This window comes from Motacilla alba, chromosome 10, assembly GCF_015832195.1.
Source record: "Motacilla alba alba isolate MOTALB_02 chromosome 10, Motacilla_alba_V1.0_pri, whole genome shotgun sequence".
NCBI lineage: Eukaryota > Metazoa > Chordata > Aves > Passeriformes > Motacillidae > Motacilla > Motacilla alba.
The window spans coordinates 11,039,171-11,065,822 of NC_052025.1; the positions used below are offsets into that span (position 1 = coordinate 11,039,171).

A 26,652-nucleotide genomic window follows, 5' to 3' on the forward strand; every position below is an offset into this window, starting at 1 on the left:
GCTGTCGGACATCTGCTCCAAAGCCAGCCTGGCATTTTTGAAATACAAGTGTTATCACAGCCAGTCAGGGTTGCAGGGCTTCAAACACTTTAAACAGTGTTTAAAGTTTTAAAAGGAGGATTACAAAGATGGGAAAAAAGGTATAATACATCATTTGTTTTCAAAATTATGATGTATTTGCTATAAGAATAGGTAACTTTATCTTTCAGCGAAAACTGCTTTCTTGCTGTGTTTTGAGAAACTTGAAATGCTAGAAAGGCAAGACATTTTAAAAGTAAAAATATAAACAGATGTATTTATTGCACAGTTTGTGGCAAAAGGATTGCCATTATACCCTTGGATAATTCAGAACACTTATGAAAAAACTGTAAATAAAAGCATGAAAAAACCATCCAAATTTACAGCTGAAGAATAGAAAGAAACATTATTCACTTAGCAATCTTGCCTTCTAACTTTAGATTTACAGCAGGTATTTTGCATGCTCTGTCAGTAAAATTTGGACTGTAGAGACCCATGAAACAAATCTTCTCCATTTGGTCTAAAAGAAATCTGGATTTACACGTGTAACACACACAAATGGCAATTTCCAACACACACACACATACATCATGGTTAAACCCCAGGGATGAGCACATTCTGGAAACATTCTGGAAAGTGAGTGATGCTCTGGGTGCAGCCTGTGGTGTGGAGCAGGGCTGGTGGACGAGGATGGAGCTCTGGGATGCAGCTGCTCCTGCCCCACAGCTGACACTGCACATGCAAGGTGAGGATGGAGCTCTGGGATGCAGCTGCTCCTGCCCCACAGCTGACATTGCACAAGCAAGGTGAGGATGGAGCTCTGGGATGCAGCTGCTCCTGCCCCACAGCTGACATTTCTCATGCAAGGCGTGTGCCCTGGGATGGCAGCGGCTCCATCTGATGGCACTGCAGTCACTACATGCACAAATGGCTTGATTACCTCTCCAGCACTCCACAGATCGTTAAGAACAACCACATTACATTCGTGCCTTTAGTGATTTAACTCTAACTTTACACAAAGCATCGCCCCTGCTGTGACAGAGCAGCTATAACCAGCTGATTATTTCTAAAATATTATATCAAGAGTAAGTTCCACATTTGTGTTTCTTGCGGATAGCGTAAGGCTGTTTTGAGTCTGTTTTTTATAATAAATCTTTCTCTTTTATGATAAATCTCTTCATCTTATGTATGAAAAATTTATGAGGGCTCTTCATGGACGATACGAAATATGAACAGACAAAAAGAATTGGAAGTGATCTATCAAATTTTATTTCGCAGCTATCTCCGTAAAGCACACAGGACACTGCTGTGAAAAATTATGTGAGCTGGGAAGAAAAGGACAATTTTCCACATTTCCATAATGAAAAATTGCATATGATTGAGCAACGCTAATCTTCAGTACTAACCCAATAATGACCTCATTGCATAAACGATATCAGTCATGTCTCTAGTTCACCAACACATGTATTAAACACATTTGCATTTAGAAAGTGATTGCTGCTCTGAAAGGGGCAGTGCCAGCCCAGCTCTGCAGCACTGCAACACCCACTGCACAGGAGCAGAGCAGGAGGTTCTGGAGCCACCCAGAGCTTGAGGCTGTCTGACAGTGTGGCACAGCCACAGGGCCAAATCACCAGGAGAAATCAGATTTCTCTCTAGTAACCAACTGCTCCTGCCCCAAATAATTGACAATTGGTATCACAAAATCATGCTCCACCTCCAAGGTCTAAGTTGACTTTGAGCCATCAAACCATTACAAAAAAATGGACTGCCCAATGAATGTCAAATTCCCAATAAAAAGTGTGTTCAGTAAATAACAACTCGGTAGGTGTGGTCTCAAGGGGCAATGAAAATCTAAATACCCAAAACCAACTACAAGAATTCATCATGTTTCTTCTCCTTAGGTCCATGCTTGCTCTCTGCGAAGTTCCCAAAATCAGCAAAAAAAAACTCACAAAAACTGGAGTAGGAGAGATCCCAACTGAATCCCACCCCAACAGTCCCTCATGGATAACAGGATGTGCCTTCCCACGCCCCAGCAAGCTGTGTGACTAAGCTGCAACACGGAGAAGATTTGCTGCTACCAACACTTGTGAAGCCTTTTGGTCAGGCAGCTGCAGCCATGAGCACTGCTTGATTAGGAGTCTTGGCCAGTGAAATTTAATGGGGACTCAAGGATGCTACTGTGCATTGCACAAATTATTTAAAGGCTGTTCAAATCCACAGTCAGTTTATCACCAAGAGAAATATATATATATATATTCAAATAGACTCCCTTAGCATTTTATACATTAAAAAGCATGATTTTTTATGCATAAATCTTAAGCTCCTGGTCTGGCATTATATTTTATGTCTCCTACTGACAAATTGTGCCAGTATCGGATGAAACAGCTGCTCCCACCCAAAGCAGGCTCATAAATATTTCATCTCCCTCTGGGTTGGCAGAAGGCTGGGTGATGTGACAGCCCCGGGGAGCACCGCCGTGCCCTGACCCACAACACACGCGTGCTTTTCCCGTGCCTCTCCCGGGATGAGCCCTCAGCACGGGGCACAGGGGCTCCCAACAAGACTATTTACCCAGAAAGTGCCCTGTAATTTGCTCTGTCCCAGCCAGGGCGTGTCCAGCTGTCATGCCAGCTGCACCAGCAGCTGTGCAGTGTGCTGGGGCAGACTCTGCCCTGAGCTCGCTGCCCTGCAATGCAGTGACTGGCACACAAAACGCGCAGGAGTGCAGAGAAATAAAGTCCAGGGCTTCCCAGGGGCCAGAGGCAGCTGCTTTATGATGTGCAAAGTGTGGCTTTACTGGGTTTCTCACCCGTATAAATCTTTGTCCCTGTGCCCTTGACTACCTGCAGCTCCTCATATATAGCTTGGCTGCCTCAAAGCACCCTGAAGGACAGCAGGACTCTTCCTTTACCACTTGGTGTGCAAAATTCAGCACTACCTGTGCAGCACCAGCCTTGCCTTCTCACCCCCACACACGCTGGGGATTCCTGCCTCAGTTCGGCTGAAGCAACGTTTGAACAATGCCTTGAGACCCTTCCGAGGCACAGGCTGGGGAAAGGAGGGTCACAACTCCTGCAAAAGGGGAACAGGACCCCGAGTAGGACATCAGCCTTAAGCCCTGGGATTCTCCCAATCAATGTGAATGGTAATTAGGTTACTGGGTCACAGAATGCAGTTTTCATTAATGGCTCATGTTTAATTTGAACTGCTTTTCCCTACAGGTATGGATTAATGCTTTAAGTATCTCAAGAGAAGCAAAGCATTAGAATGAGGCAATATCTTTTATTAGGCCAAGCAATATACTTAAAAATGCAGGCATTTTTAGGCATGCTAACCTCTTCTCCTGCCTCATTATTTTCCGTTGCTTTCAACGGACATTTTTCAGCTTTATTTATTTATATTTATTTTAAGCCAGGGCTATTGATCTCTGGTTTAGGGGGGTTTTAGTGTGCCCTTCCAATTCCTGACTAAGCACTTCAATTATTTCCTGTAAAATAGGCAAGCTTTAATTTATATCTTTTATAAGAGTATAATGATATTAATATAAAATGAAACTTGATTTTACCATTCCCAGTACACTTATATAGCTGTAATCTCACTCTCAACTCTGATCTTCTTACTAATGGCTCAATAATTAAACTGAGAAGCACAGACAATAAAGAAGTATCTTTGTCCCATTGCTTTGCATGGTGGTGATAAACCAGGTTTTCTTATATTTTTCAGCTAGATAACTGTCAGAGTTTTGGGCTTTTTTTCTTTTTTAAAAAATCATCTCAAGCTATTTTTAGAAGTGCCCCCCTTAAGCTCTCTCTCAATATTCTGACCAGAAAAAGTCTTTTCTGCTGATTTGGAAAGCCTTTCATGCAAGTAGAAGGTTGTACTTTGGGCAGGGGGCTCTTCAGAGATCATGCAGTGCAAACAAACGTACAAAGTGACCTGGGAAGAAACAGAGCTGGGGCTGGTGCCCCTGTGCCCCCATGACAGGTTATCCACACCGGCTCTAGACTGGCCATGTGAACACTGACAGCCTGAAACCAGCAAAGCATTTCTTCTGAGTGTGTTTGACAAGGTCTGCAGGACACGGTAACATTTCTCTGATTAGGGTGCAAGGTCCTCCAAATGTACTTCCCCCCTTACTACAGTGAACCCAGGGCCTTATTTTATTATTTACCTCTCTTCTCCTGAGCCAGACCCAGCGCCACCTGCTCCATGTGGCACACGGGGCATGTTATGCCCCAGGCTGCCACCGAGGCACTGTGGGGGTCTCGTGCCAAGTTACAGAGGTGTAACTTCAGTAATCCAGGATTAAAAACTACTATCCAGGATTAAAAACTACTATCCAGAGGTGCTAATTCTTCCATTCAGTGTTCAAAGGTTACATTACATCATGTTTATCTGTTACTCAAAAAAAAATTATTCCCCTAGGTCCATTTTAATCCTCCTCTATTCCCACACATTTTATTAGCTACTATGAACACCTCTTTGCCCCAGGAGTGAAAAAAATGCATAGGTGACACGAGCAGTCCTGCACACCTGAGTAAGCATCATAAAACATATCCATCTCCAACAACTCATTTTTAAACAAGCTTTGCACATCATGCCTTTCTCATCCCTGAAGAACAGATTCATGCCATGGCACTTTTATGGGCCAAAACAAGTCCAAAAATAATTTAACATACGAAAAGTAAAATAACTTCTATTTTTAAGAAACACTTGCATAAATGCAATCTCTAGAAAATGCAAAAACTTACTAAGGCAGCTTTACTAAAATAAATTTCTGTAACAACTCGCTTGATAGGGAAGTCCTTCTAGTGCAGTGCTCTGCCTTTGCTGCTTTAGACACCACAAGAAACACCTTCTTCTCCTGATCCTTTTCTTATTAAAGCACAGGAGAGGGCAGCAACCTGAGAGGCTGTGGCATGCCCAAGGACACCCTGCTGAGGTCACTTATGAAGCCCAGTGCCAAGCAGCCAATGCCTCAGGAGTCAAGTATGTGTGAGATAAGTAGGGCTTTTTACCACATGAACAAACAACAAACAACCATCTCAGCTGCTTGATAAGCACTTGTCAAGACCACTACTCCAATGACAGAGGAGTATTTTCAGGTGCTGCTTATACAGAACAAGAGGGTACTCTAGCCTTTACAAGCCTGCTAATGTACCCAGTCCCTAGTCCAGGGAAGTGTTTCATTCATACCAAACTCAGGATGAGGGGTTTGGTGCTAATGCAGAGGCAGTTTAGTCAGCAAGCCTGACATCAGCTCTCCCTAGCTGCTCATCCCCTGGCAGCAGCAGCACTCACTGCCACACACAGGCAGTGGTCATTCCAGGGATGGTCATTCTGGTCATTCCAGGGATGGTCATTCTGGTAATCCCAGAGATGAGTGACCTGCAGTGCTGAGGAGGAGCTGCAGTAACACACAGGTTGGAGATGTGCCACACTGCATTACCAAGAAGCAAGAGAGCCCCTGCAGCCCTGCAGTGAGCCTTGTTACCTTTGTCAGCTGCTGCTCAGAGGGGAAGCCCAGCCCAAACACGGTGTTGGCTCTGCTGTCTGCCCACTGCCCGAACTTCTGGGACGTTTTGGTGAAGGTCATGTTGGGGGTGATGGTGCTGTTTATGATCACCTGGTCACAGACAGAGCAAAAAAAAAAAAAAAAAAAAAAAAAGAAAGAATTAAAACGTGCAGGTAACATCGGAAATGTATATCCTAGCAACGGTATCGTCCAAAGCAATTAGCAGTCTAAATTGGGAAATTGCTGTGTTCAGAAGAATTTGTTTTTTCAAAATAAAATAGTTGTTTTCTTGTCTTAATTTTTGCAGGAGTTCTGGTGCTTTGTCTTGTTTTTCAAACTACCATCACAGCCCTGCAGTTAAACGTGGCTGCAGGAACGTCACTGAACTCAAAGCAGGGTCAGGAGGCACAAAACTACCCTGGCAGAAATGCAGATGCAAAATCCTTTTTTTTTTTTTTTTTGCATTAGGAAGCCATAGAGCCACTGCCCCAAGAGGCACCTGCTTGAGGCCTCCAAGCAGGGCACCCCCAGTAACACCTGAACTCAGACCTGAAGGGCAGAGAGGTATTTCTGCATTTTTCCATTTGTCCTCAGGCCTCCACAAGTAGGATGCCAGAGACATACCAGAAGATTCAAACAAAGCCAGACAATAAAAAGCAAGACAAGGAGAAGCTGACAACAGAGAGTTTAACTTGGGAGGGTGGTGAGGCACATCACCAGCAATGCATATGCAGTATCAAATTTGGGCCTGGGAACAAATATTTTGCCTCTTTACACATGTTAACTAGTATCTGCTTCATCACCAGCAACCCTGAAAGCAACAGTGGTTCTTGTAAATAAAGAAATAGCCAACAAGAGGAAGGCTGGTGGATGAAGTCTCTGAGGAACTTAGCGGAGCAAATATAAAATGTAATCTTGCTAAGAGGAATGAGGTATATGTCAGTTCATTATCAAAAATCTTCACTTTATTTTCAAGATACATCATTATATTAGTCTAGCGACTTCTTCCCCTGGAAATTAATTCATGTACAATGTTCTTTCTGCTAGCAGAACAAGAGCTTTCTTTAGTAATGCGTACCATCATTTCCAAAATGCAAATTATGCAGTAATTAAGCCCAATCTGTGGGACAGTTTAATTAACATGATCAGGAAGTATCCTGGCAACATCATTTACTGTGTATTCCAAGCAGTTTTTTCCTAAGCTATCATTTACATTTAGCAAAAAGTCTGGATTTTTTGAAAATAAATTTACCAGAGGAAGATCCTTCCTTGCTTCCATCCCCTCCCTGACTTCAGACCACTGTGCTGGCACTTTCATTTGCTTTCTTAAAAATTGCTCGACTTATCTCCCTCCTTTTGCATCATCACTTTCAAACAATCCTGTGATTTTTTTTGCCATTCCCCACCACTGGAAGTTTCCCCAGAAGGATCAAGCCACAGGAGAGCCAGGTGAGTGGTTCCCCTGAAACTGTCCTTTGCACGGGAACAAACAGAGTGAGAAAGGGGCAGAGGTGACCCTGCCACCAGCACAGGTCAACATCAGCAACACAGAAGCTGTGGCTGCTCCATCCCTGGAGTGTTCAAGGCCAGGTTGGATGGGGCTCTGAGCAGCCTGGCCTGGTGGAAGGTGTCCCTGCCATGGCAGGGGTGGGAACTGGGTGATCTTTGAGGTCCTTTCCAACCCAAACCACTCTGTGATCAGTCTTCAGGGTCAACACATCTCCCTGAGTGGCCGCTGCACAGGCAGAGGTATGAGCAAAGCTGCCCAGGTGTGTTCTCCTCCAGCTAAGCTGTGCCATAGGAACAGCCAACATAAAATCGAAATGTCATGTCAGTAATGTCAATTAAAAGAAAATTTTTATTTAGATTTTATGTTGGGGTTTGACAATGCAAAGGGACTGTGATCATACAAGGATTGCATGGTACAGAGAGCCAAAAGAACAGGAGGAAAAGCTACCACCAACCCCAAAATTCAGGGTGCTTTCCAGAAACTTTAAAGAAAGTGCTATATGTATATTTCTGCTTTAAAAAAAAAAATCTTACATCAGACAGATGAACCACTTGTAAATGTGTAGCTTCTCAAGTTACAGAATTTATTTTAAAAACTAAAAACTTCCCAGAAATTTCAAGTCATAGAAAGTATTATTTCAGTCCTGCTGTGCTCATCAACTTAAGACATCTGGGGGGAAAAAATAATAAAGTGACCAGTTTGATTGAAAGGCAAAAGTTTCGCTCACTGACAGCTGACCCTGAGTAGAATAAAATTCCTCCATGCCTCCTACAATAATCATTGAGAAAATAACAAAAAAAAGTTACCTTTTACAACACAGTTCAATATTATGAGACGTGATAAAAGGAATAATGAAGGCTGCAAACTTTAAACCAAGGAACACCTCATTGAGCAATGAAATGCACTACATTAGATGAGCACCTTAGAAGTTATTTTTTTTCTATGGCCAGTGGAGAATCCAAGGAAAGGTTGTGGTGAGCACACACCTCTGAGAAACTGACAATTCATCTGTTAAATTTATAATAAGCTGCTGTTAGTGAAACTGCCTGGAAGCTGTCTCTACCTTTCCCCTTAAATCCTCCTCTGCCAGTCAGGCACTCCAGAAATGCTGCATTCCTACAGAGAAGTGAAAACCTAAGTAGAAGCTCAGGAGATTAAATCAGAGCTCATGTTTCTGTGAGTTCAGAGGAGATGGAGGCTGTGGGTACATGCTTCTTCACCTGCTCCTCCTGCCCATCCTCACCCCATCTGTTCATTCACTTCCCAGACCTGGCCATCATTGCAGAGCAGTGACGCTCCCCTGGCAAGGGAACAATCATGTTGGCTGTGTTTAGGAGAAAGAAAGGGTGCTGTGACTTCAAAGAACAATGAACACTGAGGCTTGCAGGTGCGCCTGCCAGGTACCCCAGCTTGTCCCCACTCCTGTGGCGGGGTCACCCTTGGCCATGTGGGATCAGGAGAGTGCTCCCCACCACTCCTCCATCCTCTGGGCAGATGGTCTCAGCTGGGGCAGGAGGCAGGGGGGAGCCTTGGTGACCATCACAATGGGAAAGGTCAAATAAACCGGGACATTATTTTTCTTTTTTTTTTTTTCTGTGGAAGTATGAGCCAGAATTTTCAAATTTCAAAAGAAGGAAAGAAGTAAAAGGGCACTATTTTGCTGCAGGCAGGATGAGCCACCAGGCTCTTTTCCATCCCTACCTGCAATCCAGCATAATTCTATAAGAAAAGGCCACTCATCAATTCAAACGAGCCCTTATGGAATACTTTGCATTTGGTCCTCATTTGTATAATACATACACAATGAAACTCCAGCTGCACCATAAAGTGGAATAAAACTTGTGGACTTTCAACCAGGATAATGGATTCAGAAGACAAACTACTCTCTAATCAAATGCAATCAATCCCTGAAGTGGTTAAAGAGTTCTCCCTAAAGACAAAGGCAAAGGGAAGTATAATATAATAAGCACCTTGCAGAATAATAAACCCATTCATCATACTCACTTGCCTAGATGTGGTTAAAAAAAAATCTGCCTTTGCACTCACCTACATGCAAATGTATCAGATGGCAAACGTTCCTGATACACCTGCAGGAGCCAAGCAAAATCTCATACTAATTTCACTTCCTCTGGGAGAAAACCAAACCTGAGATCTAAATTTTTACCTGAAGATGACACAGAAGTATGTTCACAGCACAAAGGTAGTGCTACCTCATCCAGAAATGACTCCAGACATTTAGGAGTGCTACCTCATCCAGAAATGTCTCCAGACATTTAGGAACACACTGGGTGCATTCATCAGATAAAAGTGAATGCAAATAGGCTGGTGTAGAGCAGAACATTCATAGGCTGAAACACACCCATCCCGCTGCCTTCCCACGGAGAGAAACTGCCAAATAAATCAAGAAGGAAGAGGTCACAAGACGACCTGAGTGCGTAGAAGGAGAAAAACGTGCTGGCAGCTCCTGCTGCTCATAATGTATGAGCAGAGCCCACAAACGCAGCTGCTGCTTCTTTTAGGGGAGCACTTGCAGTATCTGAAGGGCTCCACTCCTGCACACCCCGTACCACCGCAGTGCACTGAGGGGCAAAGCCAATGTGGCTCCTGGAAATGCAGCTCCCAGGCCGCTGCCCCGTTAGCAGCAGGCACGCTGCGGCTGGAGCGCGCAGGGAGCGGCGCTGGGCAGCACACGGGGCTCACCACCCTGGCTCCAGTGCACCCCCTGATCCCATCGGCCCTGCCAGGCGCACAGGAGGGAAAAGCTGAGAGACAGCGAGCACAGCTCCAAGGGGAGGAGAGCAGCGAGTGCAGAGGGCATCTGGCACAGCCCCCAGGAGGAGGAGGAGGAGGAGGAGGAGGAGGAGGAGGAGGAGGAGGAGGAGGATGAATACACCAGCAGGAGCCTGCCAGGACACGCACCCAAGGGGTGATGAGCCATGTCAGCCAGCCCTGCCACCAGCTTCTCTACCTAGGAAAAGACTGAAATAACAGCTATGAAATAGCTGATAAATGTGTTGGCCAATGTGTTTTCAAACTGCGTTAAATTAAATCAGAAAAGGACACCTTATTCTGTGACGAGAGTGGCAGATTAGGAATTATTCTGGAATTTCCCCTTTAAATTCACATCACCTGTTACTCTGAAATAACCACACCTCCAGAAAAGCCCCAAGGCTCCAAGCCATAAGATCTACTCCTTAAGACTATACTAAAATCTCCCCATTTCATTTTCACACCTCTGAATATGTGCTTCCAGTTCGCAGCCCTTGTGAAATATAATTTCCTCAACCCACCAGGCTGCTAATCTTCAGTACAGATGTATCCCAGTCTAAAAACAGAATTGCAGAAGGGGAGAAGCTGCTAATCCTCTGGCCATAGCTATCACAGGCTCAGCAGGTTCTTCCAGCTCATCAAGTCGACATGAATCAGAAGGGCTTGTGACACAGGACGTGAAGACGAGGAGTCAGAGGTGGATTTGCAGACAAATTCTTCCTTTATCCCAAATATTCAGCAACATTTTTGTGGAATTAGCCCACCTACATTTCCATGATCTGTATTATCCTTTACACTATCTACCATATTTCCTACCTGTGCCTCTAGACAGAATGTAACATCTTTTCACCAGGATGTCACTGGTGATAAACCACTCATCTCATTTCTAGTCTTAGACAGTCCATGTGTACACACACACACACACACACACACAGAGACACACACACACACACTGTTAATCAGTGATAATAAAGGGAAAAAAGAGATTCCCTTGCTGAGACCACCAAGCTGAGTAAAGCCAGGGAAGCACAAAGACACACAGAATCAAAAATAGCAATGGCCCTTGTTCTAGCTTTGCTTTACCTGCTGCACCTGACACCTACATGGCACTTTTCCTGGGACAGGCTGAGGGTATGGAATAACTAGCTTGGGAGCCCTGTAAGTGTACATTAAGAAGAGCACTGAGTTTCTCCACTTTGCTCTTGCTCCTGCTCCAGTGCCCTTGGTGCTCGAGGGGGAAGCGAGCGCAGCGCAGGCACAGCTGCCAGGCCACTGCCACTGCCAGGCTCTTGCTCTGGTTCCCCTCCATTCACCCCTCGCGCAGTGAGCCTGGCCTGCTGCTGCTTTTCAACAATTTCTGTTCTACACAGTTAACCAGGACGGCAGCTATTTCACCCATCGCTATTCTAAAACCTTCCACTGCCACACCAGGTGCTCCTGCTGGAGGTGGGAGTGGAGAGGAACCGCAGAGGTTCCTGCAAAGAGGGAGACACCAGGACATCCTGCAAGACGCACAGGACTTGCTGCAGCCCTCGGCATTTCCCTCCCATCCTGAGCTCCCCCTGCAGAGAGGAGACTCCCTGTATGGGTAAAGCCTCTCATGTGCTGCTGCTGCTTGTTTTATGGGGAAAAGGGCCATTTCCACAGTTGCACAGTGCTTTTTTTTCTCTAAATTGCCTTGCATCCCCAGGATAATTCCATGAATTATGAGGTTCATTTTTAACCCCAAAACCCAACAAATGAAAAAAAATTCCCATACAATTTTAGTCCTTCTTCATAAATAGAGATGTAAAAATAGCCCCCCCCCAATAAAAAGACTAATAACTGTTTTTCTTCTGATAAAATACCTCTGTTGCAAAGCCCTCACTAAGAACCTATCTAAATGCAACAAAAGTGGGTTCATGATTGTGTGAATTCTATTAAGTAAATCTCTTGCTTCACCTACTCCATTGCTCTCTTTTTCTTCCCAAGGTAATTAACATCTCTGCAGAGTTGGCTTCCCACCTCCTCCATCCAGTCTAAATCTCTAAAATCTCCTATTTTTGCTTTGACATCTGACTAGAATTTTTTTTCCTTTTAGGCACAGCACACACATCCACCCACCCACACGATTCAAAGCACCAGCAGTTGTTTCATGAAGAAAATCTACAGCAAGGGTTTTTAAACCCTCTGGAACAAATTGTTACCCAGGAATTTCATGCAACAATTTACAAAATATATAAAGCAAGATGCTTGCATATTATTTTCATATGAGAAATAAAATTCCTAACTTATCACAAAAAAGGGAGAAGGATACAGTGGGGACTCTGTTTTTTTTTCCTAGTGACTAATATTGGGGTGAGGGAGAAAGCTGCTTTGACTACAATTATAAAAAATTATAAAACTTCCCATAGACATGTCATATTTGCATTTTGGAAGATTTAATAAAAGCATATAATCTTTGTGTGCAGTGTTAGCACATGCCTCAGTTAATTATTTAAGCACTGATCATTTTCTGCATTCTTCAAGTTTATGACAACAGCCTCACTGAAGCCTGAAGGTCCCTCCTGAAAGGCAGAAATGGCACAACCACACAGCATCAATAAAGATCCTCTTCTCTTTAACAACCTACACACCCTGGGAGTGGTCAGCAATAGGATAGCTTAGTTCCTCTTCAAATCTGGAAAAACCATCCCTTGGCATGAACAATGGCCATGATGGACAGGTACATTATTTTCAGGAGGTAACAGGATGCCCAGGTTTCTTTACAAAGACATCACATGGTTTCAAAGACCCCTTTCAGGTCCTCCACATCACACTCAAGTCTGGTGATCAGAAACCACTCTGAGTGGGCCAATTACTGAAACACCAGTTTTGGCACAGCTTTTCTGAGTAATTTTACAGAGTGGTTTTAAAAAGGAAAAAATCTACCCAGACCCAAGTTTCCCTACTTGCTGGTAACCGCTGCAGCAAGAGATGCTGAGCACGGATTTGTATCTTTTCTTTTTAGTGAGGAACAAATTTCATTTCTGCAAAGGTCTGTGCAATCGTGCAGATTCAGCTGTGTGTGGTCTTTCCAGAGCCAGTGATACACACACAACAAGCAGAAAAATGAGCCAGATAGGAACAAACAGTGGCAGATGTGCTTCTGCTCTTCTGTCAAGGATACAGCTGTTGACAGCACTCTGGTATGTTTTCTCCTAAGCTTACCGACCAGCTTCTGAAGGATTTACTTCCAGAAATAATCCAGGAAATGAACTGAGAATTTTTCACATTTCAAAGTTAATAACTTGGAAAGAGATTAATATAGAAACGTTTAAGTGGTATGAGATCTACAGCTCTGGACTTTAATTTTTTTTTCCTAAACCAGAACACAACCTCAGGAGATGGCCATGATCTCTGGTTGATTCAATCTCAAGTGACCCACCAAATTTGCTGGCATTTACTTTGCTCCCTTTTTCAGCTTTTGACAAGCTCACTTTTTCATCTGGAGTTTTGTTTTTTTTGTGCAAACATTTTTAACTTTTCCTTCTATTCTTGGCTCATCTCCACCAGTATTACTAGTTCTGAAATTCCTACTGCAGCTAAGCCCTAACCATTTTTTCTCATCCTCTGAATACTCAAAGACCTGTTGACACAAGTGCACCCAATAAAACCAGTTCTAGCTATCTAAACCTGTGTTAGCAACTGTTGGACAATTCTCCTGCAGACACAACTCCAGGCAATATCCTTTCCTTCCACTTATTAAACCAGCACCTCCCCTCAGCCTGAATTTCTGAATACTTGATATCACCTTAAGCAAACAAAAGATGATGCAAGTGAGTAGTCTCATCCTTGGCTGACAGCTCTGCTTCTCCTCTCTGCTCCATTTCTCCCTCACCAATTCCAAAGAAAATATTCTCAATTTTGGATGTTCAGAGAGAAACCAAAGCTCAAGCAGCTTTAATCAAGCCATGTACACCCCTAGCACAGACAGCACAAATATTTTCAGACTATCAGAGACTGTTGTTTTCCTTACTTTCCTTCACTCTTACTTCCAAGATGTCTTTGAGAGGAATACAAAGTCCTGGTCTGTGGAGCAGAAGGATCCAGCACACACCTCAGTGTCTTCACCCCAGATACTGATCCTTGTTAAAATGTCCATTTCCTTTCCTACTTCAGTCTGTCCTAGTCCAGCTTCCCCTAACCCCAACATTCCCATTTGTCTTTGATACTCCATGGGACCCTTCGGAGCAGACACTCGGGGCACACCCCACACCCCACCTGCCTTGTCCCCCAGCTGCAGGGCTGCTGCTGCTGCCCCAGCACTGCCCCCAGCCTGCCCCAGAGAAGCAATCCCTGCCTAGGAGGCATCAGCATCGCCCACTGATGGCAATTTCTCCTAAATTGAGAGTTCTCTCTGAATCATCCCAACTGACGCTAAAAAAATCTGGAAGTTGCATCACCACAACTCTAACATCTTAAAAGAAATCAGAAAATATTTATTAAAACTATTAATTATTTACTGCAAGTTGTTTCACCGTCTGAGTGAAAGACAGTTCCAGTTAGGTTATGCTGGTGGGCTTTGCCTCAGGCCAGGACAGATGTTCTGCTCTCTGTGTGATCACTGTACAAAAAGAATGAGAACCCATCTACAAAAGGAGCAGCTGCATCTCAGAGAGCAGTTCGATCCAGTTACAGAACAACATGACCAAAAGGCATCACAAAAAGCAGCCTGGGATTCCTCAAGCATCTTTTTGTCAGTCTTTTGTTTAGCACTACTGGTATCAGAACACGTCTCCAGCAGATGAGCATCATTCTCCAGCAAGGCCTGGGAAATCAGAGGCAGGAAAAGCACAAAACACACCTGGTGAGACTGATGAAATGACACCAAATCATTGCAAAGGCTTTAGTTTGGACTAACAGTATATACACACTGATACTATTGGAGTTGTTCTGTCTCAATAGAATTTATCTATCCTATTCTTATATATTTTATTATCTATTTGGGGTGGTCCTGTGCAGAGCCAAGAGTTGAAATTGATGAGCCTTGTGTGTCCTTTCTGACACAGGATACTTTATGATTCTGTGATTACATAATGTATATGGGAAATCACAAACCCACAACTCATGTTTTTATTCAACAGTCATCTCAGTAGCCTAAAAGCAATGAGATGTTTATTGTAACATGCACAAAAACTGTGCACACTGGAAGACAGGACTATGCACTAAAATTGTATTTTATACCATTTTTAAGTGTAATTTTTATAAAGGGCATTAATTAGTTCCATCTGTTGACTCTGGTATCATCTACAGTGCTTAAATTCACATTGAATTCAGCCCCAATAGTTCATGAACTAACACACTATGATAAAGAGGGGGTGAAGGCTATCAAATATGCTTAAATTTCTGTACTACAGTAATCAGCCAGACCAGTACTGGAAATCTTCTTTTACAACATACAGACAAGAAGGCACAAATACTGGATCAGTGAAAGCAGACCTTCACAGGTCAAAACCTGGACTCCTTTGCACGGGTTTGCCCTCATTAATTGTCACCCTTAAAGTGTCACATGCTGCCTTTTGAGGAAAGGTCATCAGAGTGTCACATGCTGCCTTCAGATGAAAGGTCTTTTCCATGTTGGTTCTCAGTGTCTGGCATTGGAGTAATACTGAGCTCACACTCCCCCCCCACACCCCCATAGATGTTTTATGGCTGGCACACTTTCTGGGACCACCAGAAAAGATTTCCCACCCAGCCTGGAAGAAACTGAAGGGCAAAAACAGCATGGCAGAAGAAGGTTTAATCTCTTGGTGGGAAAAAAAAAGCTTTGAGAAGATGGAATAAAAAATATTTTATTTCAATCAGATTTTACTAGCAGGACCTCTCTGGAAATCACGGTCCTGGCCAGTGCTGCAGTCAGCAAAATAATTTTCAGGGTGAGGAGTGGGACCTCTTGGCATTTGAGCAGGCAAAGGGCAGCTGGGCTGGCTGGGACTCCAGCAGCACCACACTCCTCCAGGGTACAGCACACAGCACTCCTGACAAGCAAGGGCCACAAATAAAACTAGGGCAGGCAAAACCAGAAATCAAAGAATCTCCCTCTCTTTGACAAAACACACACAAATACCCTCACCCACACCTTTCAAAATCACAGCATTTCAGGATTTATCTACAGACATTAAAAGAAAAGCCAACACACCGCCTTGTAAGGTCATTTATAATTTACTTTTCCATCTCTTTATCTGTGGCCACCCAAGGCTGTAAAACATCCTCTGTAGTTCCACAACAAAACTATTTAACATGAAAAATCAGGTAGTTAAAAACCTTAGGTATTTAAGAAAAGGTAGGCATTAAAAAAACCAAAACACCCTATGTCAGTGCACTTAATTCATCGGGTGGGGGGTCTGGTGAACACGCACTGACACTCTGAATGCCAAGTGAGAAGCCAATATTTTGATTGTTGCTGCCACACATTATCACAAATCATACCCATGAGGTCCTAGAGGCAGAGTTAAATGCTGCCACACCAACGCAGACCCCTGGTGAGGTACACACTGCCAGAAGCCATTTATAATTCAGTGCCAAAAATTTTGTAATATATGAATTACTTGGTAGGTTTTTTTTTCCTGTGAAAGAGTTGCTTTTGGTTTAATGGCTGAATTTACGTCAATGGAAGGAAAAAAAAGAATGAAAATATCTAGCCAGATAAAGGAATTTCATCTGCGGTACCATACCCTGTAATTGTTTTCCTTTGAAAGAAAAGATTCTGAAATCTAAGAGTCACCTTTTGGCAAAATACTCCAGGATATTTTTAACAACTATGCCTTAAAATAATTCCTTTTCCATGGGCAAAGAAAAAGATCTGTTTTGAGCCTCTGAACACATCACTGGAAGAACTCAATTTCCTCTTTGTGTGCTGAGGACACCTGCCTCCAGTCGTGACAAGAAAAGTGTGGTTATAAAGAGGTGGGCAGCTATTACATTAGGTAGCAATTAGTTCCCTGGGACAGGAACTGAGAAAGCCAGGAATACATCAAATATTAGCAGATTTACATAGCAGCCCTTCTTACCTCCCTAAATATCTGCTGCCACAGGCTGCTGGGGCTGTGTCCCTGCCAGCTGCATTGTCCTCTGTAAATCACACTGTCCCCTGCTTAGATGCCACTTGATCAAACAGCTTCATCATACCATAAAATGTACTGTATTCACTTTGGGGAACACTATGTGAATACTGATTGGCAAAATTTGGCCCATATTCTTATTCTTACTAATTGCAATTTACTTCAGAAACAGACCCACTAATTTTGCTTTCCCAGCACAGCAATTTTTCTGGTTTTCTCTTCAATACTTTCACACACTTATGCCCAACTTAGCTGCTGATCTCCAATATTCGAGGTAATTATCAGGTAATAAACTCTTAAATGAACTAGTAACTGGGAATGAGTGTCAGCTGACTGGTTTTTTCCTCTGAAACACAGTCTTTACTTCTTTATCGTGTATTTTCCACAACCACTCTTGCAGTGTAGTAATTTTTTGAAGCCTGATTTTAATTTTTTTCTAGTCATCTGTTTAATCATCTCTCAGAGACAACTGGGGACTGGCATCTGTGATGACTCTTGCTGCGTCACTTTTCTTTGCTGCTGCCAGCTCGGGATGTCTCACTACGCACTTTATTGCTGGCTATTAATTTTTAAGCTAGCTTTATGTTCCTTATTAACAGCTCATTTCTCAAAAGAGAAAAACGATGTTGTTGCAATCCCAAGTTTTATAGAAATACAACATGAACATCTGAGAAGAGGGCAGAGGCTTGTTTCTGAGGGATTATATTTCCATCTCAAATTCCTCTCCCTCTTCTCTATACTGTTTGGATACCACGTAATTTCAGTTTATAAAAAATAAATAAACACCCCGACCAGGGTACTATCATGCATTATTCCTGAGGATGACAGAGGTTATTGGCCTGCATAATTTTCATACTGTCAAACTTCCTTTTTGCCTCCAAAAGGCAAGCCAATGTAGGCCACTTTTAATGAGGAGCCCTGTGTGTGGCTTTCCCCACACAGTGCACAGCAATTGGGCACTTCCAAGCTCACGTTCTCCCTGCATCATCACCATATTTTGTCTTCTTTCAACAGGGCTGACTTCTGTCCACAATACTGGGCACTTTCATGTGGTGAGGTCTCTTGGCTGCCTCATTAACTCTGAATAAGTGTGTGTGCCCCTGCATTTTACTGTATCATTTCCTCCAGCATTCATTTTGCTGCAGTTAGCCTCAAGCTAGAAACTTCTCAAAACACGATGAAATGACTTGCTTAACAACATACAAGTCAATTATAAGGCAATTAAAAGATATACTAATGTATTCCCTGGTTTGGTCATGGTATCTTGGTTAAAATCATGCAGTGCATTCTCCTATGGTATCTGTGAAATCTTCTGCTATAAATTGTAAGCTCCAGTCCACAGCACCTGTTTTTCTGTGAAAGAAACAGGAATTAGAAGAGCTGCTGTCTTTAGCTTTGCAAACACGAGGAATTAAAGTGGTACAAGCTGTGTGGAATCTAGAGTTTCCTCTCTGCAGTGCTTCATTCCCCAGCTATTTCAATGGGTTTGTTATTGGGATGGGAGAATTTGAAAGAAAGCTGGCACCTGCAGGTATACACTCTCTCCTGGCTGGCCTGCATATTGGACTTCTGAATACTCCTCTGCAAGGGAAGAGTTAAACTCCCTAGACTTCACTCTGCTTTCTATCTTTACCCTACTCTCTTTCTATTCCATTTTTCTCACCACCCCCATGCGCAGCATCCAGACTCTCCTCTCCCTCCCCAAGGGGTAAGGCAGAGGCAGTGTTGCACTGAACTGGGCAGCAGAGCCAGGCAGCTCCTCTGCCAGCAGGCTCACAAACTGAGTTACCAATAAATATTGATACCTTTAACACCTTTGAACACATAGGCTCAGCAGTTCCCTTAATCCCAATCTTAAGCCCATTGCTAAATCCTTCTGCTCCCCTCTGCCCTGCATCCCAGGGGTGTGGGGGCAAGGGACAAGCAGGAGATAGGGACAGGCTGCATCTGCTGGGAGAAGAGAGGATGGGACTGAAGGCCAGGGCACTGTGGAGGGTCTGGACCTTGGAGGACAGCAGCAGCTGCCTGAGGAAGCCACTCCTGCAGGATCACAGCCCATCAGGTCAGTGCTGCATCAGGAGGGAAGAACTCATCGGGGTGACACTGCTCAGCCTGCCCCTGCTCTGCCACAGCAGAGCTCACGGGGTCCAGCAGCTCCAAGCTCCTGCACACACTGGCAATTCAATGCTGCCCAGGGTGACAGGCTGAATGCTGCAACTATAATCAAGCTTATGCAACCAGGTGATGACCAATATGTAAGTAAAGTTCCCTGTATTCTTGATCACGTCAAAATATTTTTATCATTAGTATGTAGTGTCAACATAAGGTAAAGAAAAGAACCCCAAATTAATCCAACATCTTCATACAAGTTGTATTTACCTGAAATTCCTCTGGAAGCCACTGTGAATCATATATGTTTGTCTAAAATAAACTGTTAGAATACCCCCTTTGCAGATCAGACAAGGAAGGAGAGTTGTAAGAGATACACATTCTTCATCACTGCCTTCCTTCTAGGGCCAAGTCCCTTCATTTACGTGAGCTTCAGCTTTTTTGTCCTTAAAGCAGACATAGCTTATGCCCACAGTGATGCTGTCACATTAATCCATCTGGTATTTGCCTAACACATGGAAGACTATTCTAATGAGAAGTACAGAAAGCAGGACACCATCATCTGAAGCTGTCTATATTCTTCCTTACAGTTCTACCAGTTTTATTTCTGCCTGAAAAGTAGGTCAAAGCACAAAACAATAGTTTGTTTGAAGGAAAAAATGCAACTTTTAACTTATTTTGACATAAACACCAGGGTTTTTTCCCCAATTAGCACTCTTAAAATGGACAGGGCAGGGTCACAGGACTCTCCAGAGGCGAGCACGAAGGTAACATCTATTCTTGACCTGTTCCTTAATCAGCAAAGATTCAATACAAGAGGAATTATTTATGTGGCCAGCAATTGATTCTTGCCTGGGAAGCTCCAAGGGAGAATTCTAATCATGGCAAGCTCACTTTCTTCTGGGACACATTAAAACAGGGGACAGGGGGGAATGTTCCTTCTGAGCAGGTGACAAAGCGAAGCCTGGGTGCCCAGCTTGTTCTCTGCACGCTCTGCAGTTCTGGGCAGGACCTCTGGCTGTGGCCATACGCTGCCCCTGCAGCTCCCCCGGCACATACAGTAATTACTTTGTTTTCATTAATTGGTCTTAATGCATGCATGCACACCCACCAATCAAGCCAGCCACCGCCGTGAGTGCAGCAGCTTTGGCTTGGAAATTGCACTTGCCAGGGCTTGTAAAGCCACCAGCCCACCAGCAGAAGCAAATCCGGGGGGCTCAGCTTCCTCCAGCAGGTCCCAGGGGCCGTATGTGCCAGCTGCAAACTGCAGCATTCCTGGGAATGAACTCACTGGCACAAACAGCTTCGTGATGGGGAGATATTAATGCTGTACTGGTGTCAATGAAACATTACCATCAATTAAAGTAGGCAGTATGGCAGATTTATACGCCAATAAGTAACCAAATATAGCACAGGAGATGTTTGGAAAAACAAGTATGTGAAATAGGCATGACAAATAGAAAAGCTTTATTAAGGGATGATTTCTGTGATCTCTATCTCCCCGAACAGTGATATTTTAACATCCTTATCCAAACAAGAACACAGATAAAAAGGCTGTAAACTCATCTTGTTACCCTATGGTTTGTCCTCTGACAGAAATGACCGATGATTTTTGTACATGAGCAAAACCGAGGTCTGCTAGGGGAAAGTTGTCACCCTCCAAGTGACTTTGGAGGGACTAATCAGAGGGATAAGTGTGGTTTGCAATAAAAACAGTTGTCTGAGCAACCTATTCTGACCAACTGATTTGGATTCTTACAGCAAATACTTGAGCACACTCTCTAGTAATGCAAAGCAAATTAACAAAAAAGGTTGGGGGAAGAGCCTTCACGCCTAACTTGTCACCTAAGGCTGAGGAACTCCAGTGTGAAAACTTAAGAAAATTAAGTACTAAACTATAAATAGTTCAGCCAAGCAAAAGCAAAAATGGAGCTGACATTTACATTAAAAGCTATAGTCTTCATGTATCTGTCTCCTTGTTTCTTTTAAAAAGAACATTTTTATCCCCAAAAAGGCCTCAGCCATATCTACACTGATAGAGGTGGCTGTTTCAGATACCATGCTACTGACTCAATTTGGACACTTAAAAGTTCTCAGCTCACTTATCATGAAGTAAAACTCATCAGAGATAAAATCAACTAGGGAAAATCACTTTTGCAGGGCAAAATCACTTTTAGGGTGCCCTGTGTTTTTTTCCAATTATCACTACAAGTATCCTTGATGAATCACATAAAAAATGGAGTGTTCCTAATATTCAGTGCAGCCCCAGTGTGTGTTGAGGCAGGGCTGACAGTCCCCGCTCTCTGCGCCGGGTGCCCCAGCTCCTACCTTGGCTCCATCCACGCTGATGATCCGATAGCTGTTCCTCGTGCTGTCATAGAAGTAGGAAACAGTCACAGCCTGCTTGCTTGCAGGAACCCAGTTCTTCTTCGTGCTGGGGTCAATTTGGAAGACATGGGCTCTGGTGGTGAAGATGGGCTGCTCTCTGCAATAAGGAGGGACAGGGGAAATGGACACATGAGTCTGTGGAAGGTGAAATGTCCCAGCGGCCCAGCCTTGAGCTGGCACATTGAAAGCACAAGGCAGAGAGCACCTGGCAATCCCCCAAAAGAAAAGACAGAGCAGTGACACTGCCCAGCCACACTCCAGCCTTGAGTACCTTTCCTCGGCATCACTCAGCACCCTAAAGTTACTGCCATAGCCCAAGAAACAACTGGCTTTTTTCTCCCCATGCTAAACTACCTCAGTACCCATCTATTCCTCAAAATACTTATTTTCCAGGAAATGACATTCACATGCATTCTTTCTTTCCCCATCTACATATTCTGCCAAAAGCAGCAAACCCCCACAGCTGGATTTGCTCCTGCTGACATTCCTGTGAGCTGCTCCCTACAGCCAGGGCTCCTCTGTGGGTGCACCAAGGACTCCCGTGACACACAGGCACGGTATAATTACTGAAATATTAATCTCCCTCCTCAGAATCCCACTGTTCTGTGGATGTGCATGAAAATTTCATTAGATGCAAACCAGTCAATCAACCTGGGAAGTGAGAGGGGAAAAGAAACAGAACCAAACTCCAGTGTTGATAAAGATACTGCCTTTTCAGCTCTCAGTGGGCACAGAGCCCCCCTGACATCCTGTTCCTAAACACCAGCCTTGCTCAGATGCTTCTCCTCCTCAAGAAGACTGTGCACACCATGGAGGGGCTTTGTTTTACCTTCAATGTGTGACCAAGCAAATCACATAGAAAAGCAGATAAAACTCAGGACCAAAAGAACTTAATGTGATACATACAAAGTCATCTAGGTTATTAAAGATCAGAATTAAGGCTCTCTTAAATGCCATACAACTAAATTCACCACCAACCATACCTTTAATCCAAGTTTAGCAGTAAAAATGAACTGCAAAGCAAGCTCTACTGAGTTGTTATATGCATCTTCATGCTTTCGGTTTTTAAAAGCTGCATTACATAATGTTTTATATTAAGTGTACCAATCAATATATTCTTGTCCCATACAAAATATTACATCACGAAGAATTACAACAGGATCCAAAACCAATGGTAATACAATGGAGCTACCACCCAGAAATTTAAATTAAAATGGAGGGGAGTAAATTGGCAAATATCAAACAGATGAAGTGATTTAAGAGTACAATTAGCTCAGGAAAGATGGAGTGAACTTGCAAAGCCCAGCAAGGCTTCAGGAGGGAGAAAATGAAAGAGCAGTTTTCTCCTTGTAAGAGTTACACAAAGTTCTACATTTTTCCAGGGGCTTGCAGGTTTCTGGACAGACAGCTGTGCTGAACCATGTAAAATACTTACTCGAAATAAATTGAAATGACAATGGGACTGTCATATTATAGCTGTCAAAGAGTAGCATTTGCTTCAGTTCTCCCTTATCAGTAACTTGCTGAAGCCAGCTCTCATTTCACAGGCCAATATTGATGCCATCCTCAGCTGGGTGGAAAGAAGGGGCAGGTTTCTTTAACATTTTAAATACTTTCCTTATCCATTACACGGGATTAGCATCGTAACACCTACAGAGGCCATGGAGTTTGTCTGTAATAACAAGTTCAAGGAGGGGAAGTTTTCCCTAAGTTGTTCACTCTCTTTAAAAATGTACACTCCTCTAGTGAAAAATAATTTTTGACTTTTTTCATCTTTAAAAAGTTCTGTATTTTCAGTTGACTCTACTAACAACAGGGTAGTACGATTTAATATTGTAGTCTAAATGTTAGGAATTTTCCTCCATGCAAACCTATTCCACAAACAACTTTAATTCTGTTACATTATCTTAACTACACGAGAAAACACTGTTAAAACTATACCTGGCTGCTCTGCAGCAGGGGCAGCAAGCATATAAAGTAAATCAGGAGACAATAAAAGTAGAATGAAGGCAAAGGCCCCACAAGTATCCATCTATTTGTTCAGGAGTCTTGATTGAAGCTGCTACTGTTGAAACAGGAGCTGCATCCATCCATCCATCCAAGTGGATAAATCAATGGATAGTAGAGCTCAGGGCTGCCAATATCCATCTATCCATTCATTCTTTCGTTAAGAAGTAAAGGCAAAACCTCTGTCTCTAACCCTGTGACTATCAACTACAAAAAAGCCCACCTGCATTTTGTCCTTCTGTGTCACAGTGACAGCGTGCTAGTTGGTAAATTATTAAAAACAAGAAAATGCAATGTGCAAACGTAAACATTTTAGATCATTTGAGGTAGCTGCTCTGTTGACCTTCAGTTGGGACTCAGATTTGGAAGGGCCAGTTGGATGCTCCGCATGCCTCTGGTCTTCCTGCATAGGTGGCTCTAAGGTCAGCAAAGCCCCCAGACTGATTTCTGACTCCCTGAAGAAGAGGAAGCACCCCCAGAACACAACCTCCTGGATTTCCCGGCATTGCCCTATAATAACTAAAAAAGAAGATGCATTTCTGTGGCTGGGTGTGCCCTGCTGCAGTTCTGTGCCCTAAGGAGCCCAAAGAGCACCAGGAGTTAGTGCCACCACGTTCCCACACACCACAGCAGGATGGCAAAGCCACCTGCACTGACGAACCCCAGACACAGCTTTAGCACGGGGGAACATGCACTGCATCCCAAACTCTGACCACTGAAGCACACACAGCCAACTATGAACCTGTGGCACTCAATTCTCAAGTGAAATGCAAAATTAGGTATTTTTAAAACCCTTCACCATGGCCTTACAGAGCTCCAAATTGAGAATGATTAATCTGTCTTACTCACTTGTAACTTTTCAACGTTCAAGAAAGCACTTTACTGGTAGAGGAATGACTTTGTTTCCCAGGGTTCCTTTCCTGTTCATTTTATCAGAGATTTATCAGCTTTTATGATAAAACAACAGCAATGCTAACTTGAGACTGCAGCAGCACATTCTGCATGGTTTGAGCCCTGTGAGCTGCCAGCCTGCCTGGGAGGCAGAGCAGCAGCACTGCCAGCCGGGCTTGGACCCACACACGAAGGCAAAGAGAATTTATGAATATTTAAAATCTCATGAATTTTAACTAAGTTGTTAATGATTGATTAAATACTCTTTAAAAAACCCCAACTGTTTAAAAATCAATTTGACAGTAACATCCACTGCTCAGAGTAAAGCTGCTTGAAAAGTCGAACAGGACAAGTAGAAAATCACACCTAATAATTCTTTACCTGGTAATATAATTTAAGACAAAAAATGCTTTTTCATTATTAAATCTGGCAAGCATGTTTTATAAATATAATTGCAATTTTCAAGTCATGGTTTTACACATTTTAGTCGACCTTTAATTTCTGTCCTTGCTTCATAAGAGCGAAATCTCAAGTAAAAAATAACCACTCTCCTCTAATGTCATTAACCTTTTCCAAAGAATTTAAAAAGCAAACCACAAGATTCTCGAGCTAACTAAGTGCTTCACAGCTGTGTGAGATACAGTATCACTTTCTGGTTAATATACAACCATGCCAAATTTTACAAGTGTGTGACTAGCTGCAAGCCATGTGTTTTGTATTACTCTTCCTAATCAACGGCAATGAGCTCTCACTTAGGAAAAGTTCAAATTATTTAATTCAAATTTCCTTGTTTATCACTTGAATCATGAGCACAACCAGTGATTTAAATCACTTCAGCTGTAAAGAGTCCTTGCTGGCAGCCAGCATCCTCTGGGCTGTGGGACGCTGGTGGCCAACAGAGCCGTGACACAACGAGCTCCAGCTGGGGGGCACCTGGGAGAGCCAGGGATCCTGGATCTGTGTGTGGGGAAACCTGGAGCCAGCTCTAGACCAGGCACTGCTCAGTGAACACCTCTGTACTACAGCAATCCTTTTTGCTAGTAAATACAACAAATAAAACTCACCTGGGTGCCTGTGGGATCAGCACCAAGACAAATTTAAATGCCCCAAGTCCCAGTGCACATCAGGTGGATGCACTGGCCATGAAGTAACTGGGACAAAATAGTTTTTGTAGGATCTGCAACATCAAGTATATTTGTGACAGGCGCTCTGGTACTCCACCAGAGGCAAAACCACTAATTACACACTTTTTTAAAACTTTCACTGACAGATCACTTAACACTTCTGGGATAAGGATTCCTAGTTTACAGCACAGGATTATTTGTGCTCCCCCCACACTAACTGTAGACAACTTTGCATTAACTGTCTAATCGAAATAAAAATATTTTTTAAAAGCACACGGCCAGCAGAGATTTTGGAACGTGGTGCCTCCTGCTGCAGCCCAGCATCATGCACACGTTGAGTTTATCATACCTGACAGTGCCAGCAGATCTGCAGTGATTTGCTGTAACAAGTATTAGATAATGAGGAACTCTCAGGAGAAAATAGTAGATGCAAATGCAAAAATCCTACTTTGTGACATATCCTCCATCACTGGTCACAATACAAAAATCTGTATTTGCTAAACACAACAGGACAAAATTGGTGCCAACAGTTATTTGGATTGAACATTGCTACTACTGCCTCTCAGTGCACTGAAAAGAATTAATCCTCTATGTACATATAGTGTAGTTTGGAGTGCCATTTGTATTTATTCAGATCATGGATGGAAATTTTTCTCCTATTTGAAATATTCATCTTGTTGAAAGTCCAGGCAAGTTACAATGCCTAAAAATTACCTGTGAAAATAGTTTATCTATTAACTCTACTCACTTGTGTATACATGCACACCTCAAACTTTGAAAACGGCCAATCCCTCTCCCCAAAACAGCAAAATCAAAATAAAGGCAGGCCTGTGATGATGACAGAACTGCTGTGGGGAGAAGTTGCAGTTCATGGTGTCACACACACCAGTTAGTACAGTGGCTGCAGTTTACACACAATATTAATCTTTGCTCCAAGCAAAAATTAGAGTTCATTATCCTCCAACCTGTAACCTCTATGCATTCAACACTTGTGCCATCTTGGATCAAATCTTTTCAGAAAAAAGGGGAACCACACAAATGAGTTTCCTAATGATGACCAAGGATGAAGTTAAAAGCACCCCTTCTGACCTCACTGCACACACTCCAGGGCATCTCCCTGTGCTACAAAAGCAGCAAATTCAGCTGTCTCAGCCCAGTGCCTGAGACAGTGCCACCTCAACACCCACCAGCGACCAGCTCACAGCACAGTGCCCTGGGCCCGCTCAGCACGGG

General features: G+C 43.3%; 1 protein-coding gene across 5 annotated transcripts in view; it reads right to left on the minus strand.

Moving 5' to 3' along the window:
- Positions 1-26,652, minus strand: part of HOMER2 (homer scaffold protein 2) — a 60,102-nt gene that overhangs the window by 16,128 nt on the left and 17,322 nt on the right. For all 5 annotated transcript variants that reach the window (XM_038146775.1, XM_038146776.1, XM_038146774.1 and 2 more), the window contains exons 2-3: positions 21,338-21,494; positions 5,519-5,650 (exon numbers count right to left, since the gene is read on the minus strand). In XM_038146775.1, the coding sequence (XP_038002703.1) occupies positions 5,519-5,650; positions 21,338-21,494 (289 nt within the window). The remainder of the gene's footprint in view (positions 1-5,518; positions 5,651-21,337; positions 21,495-26,652) is intronic.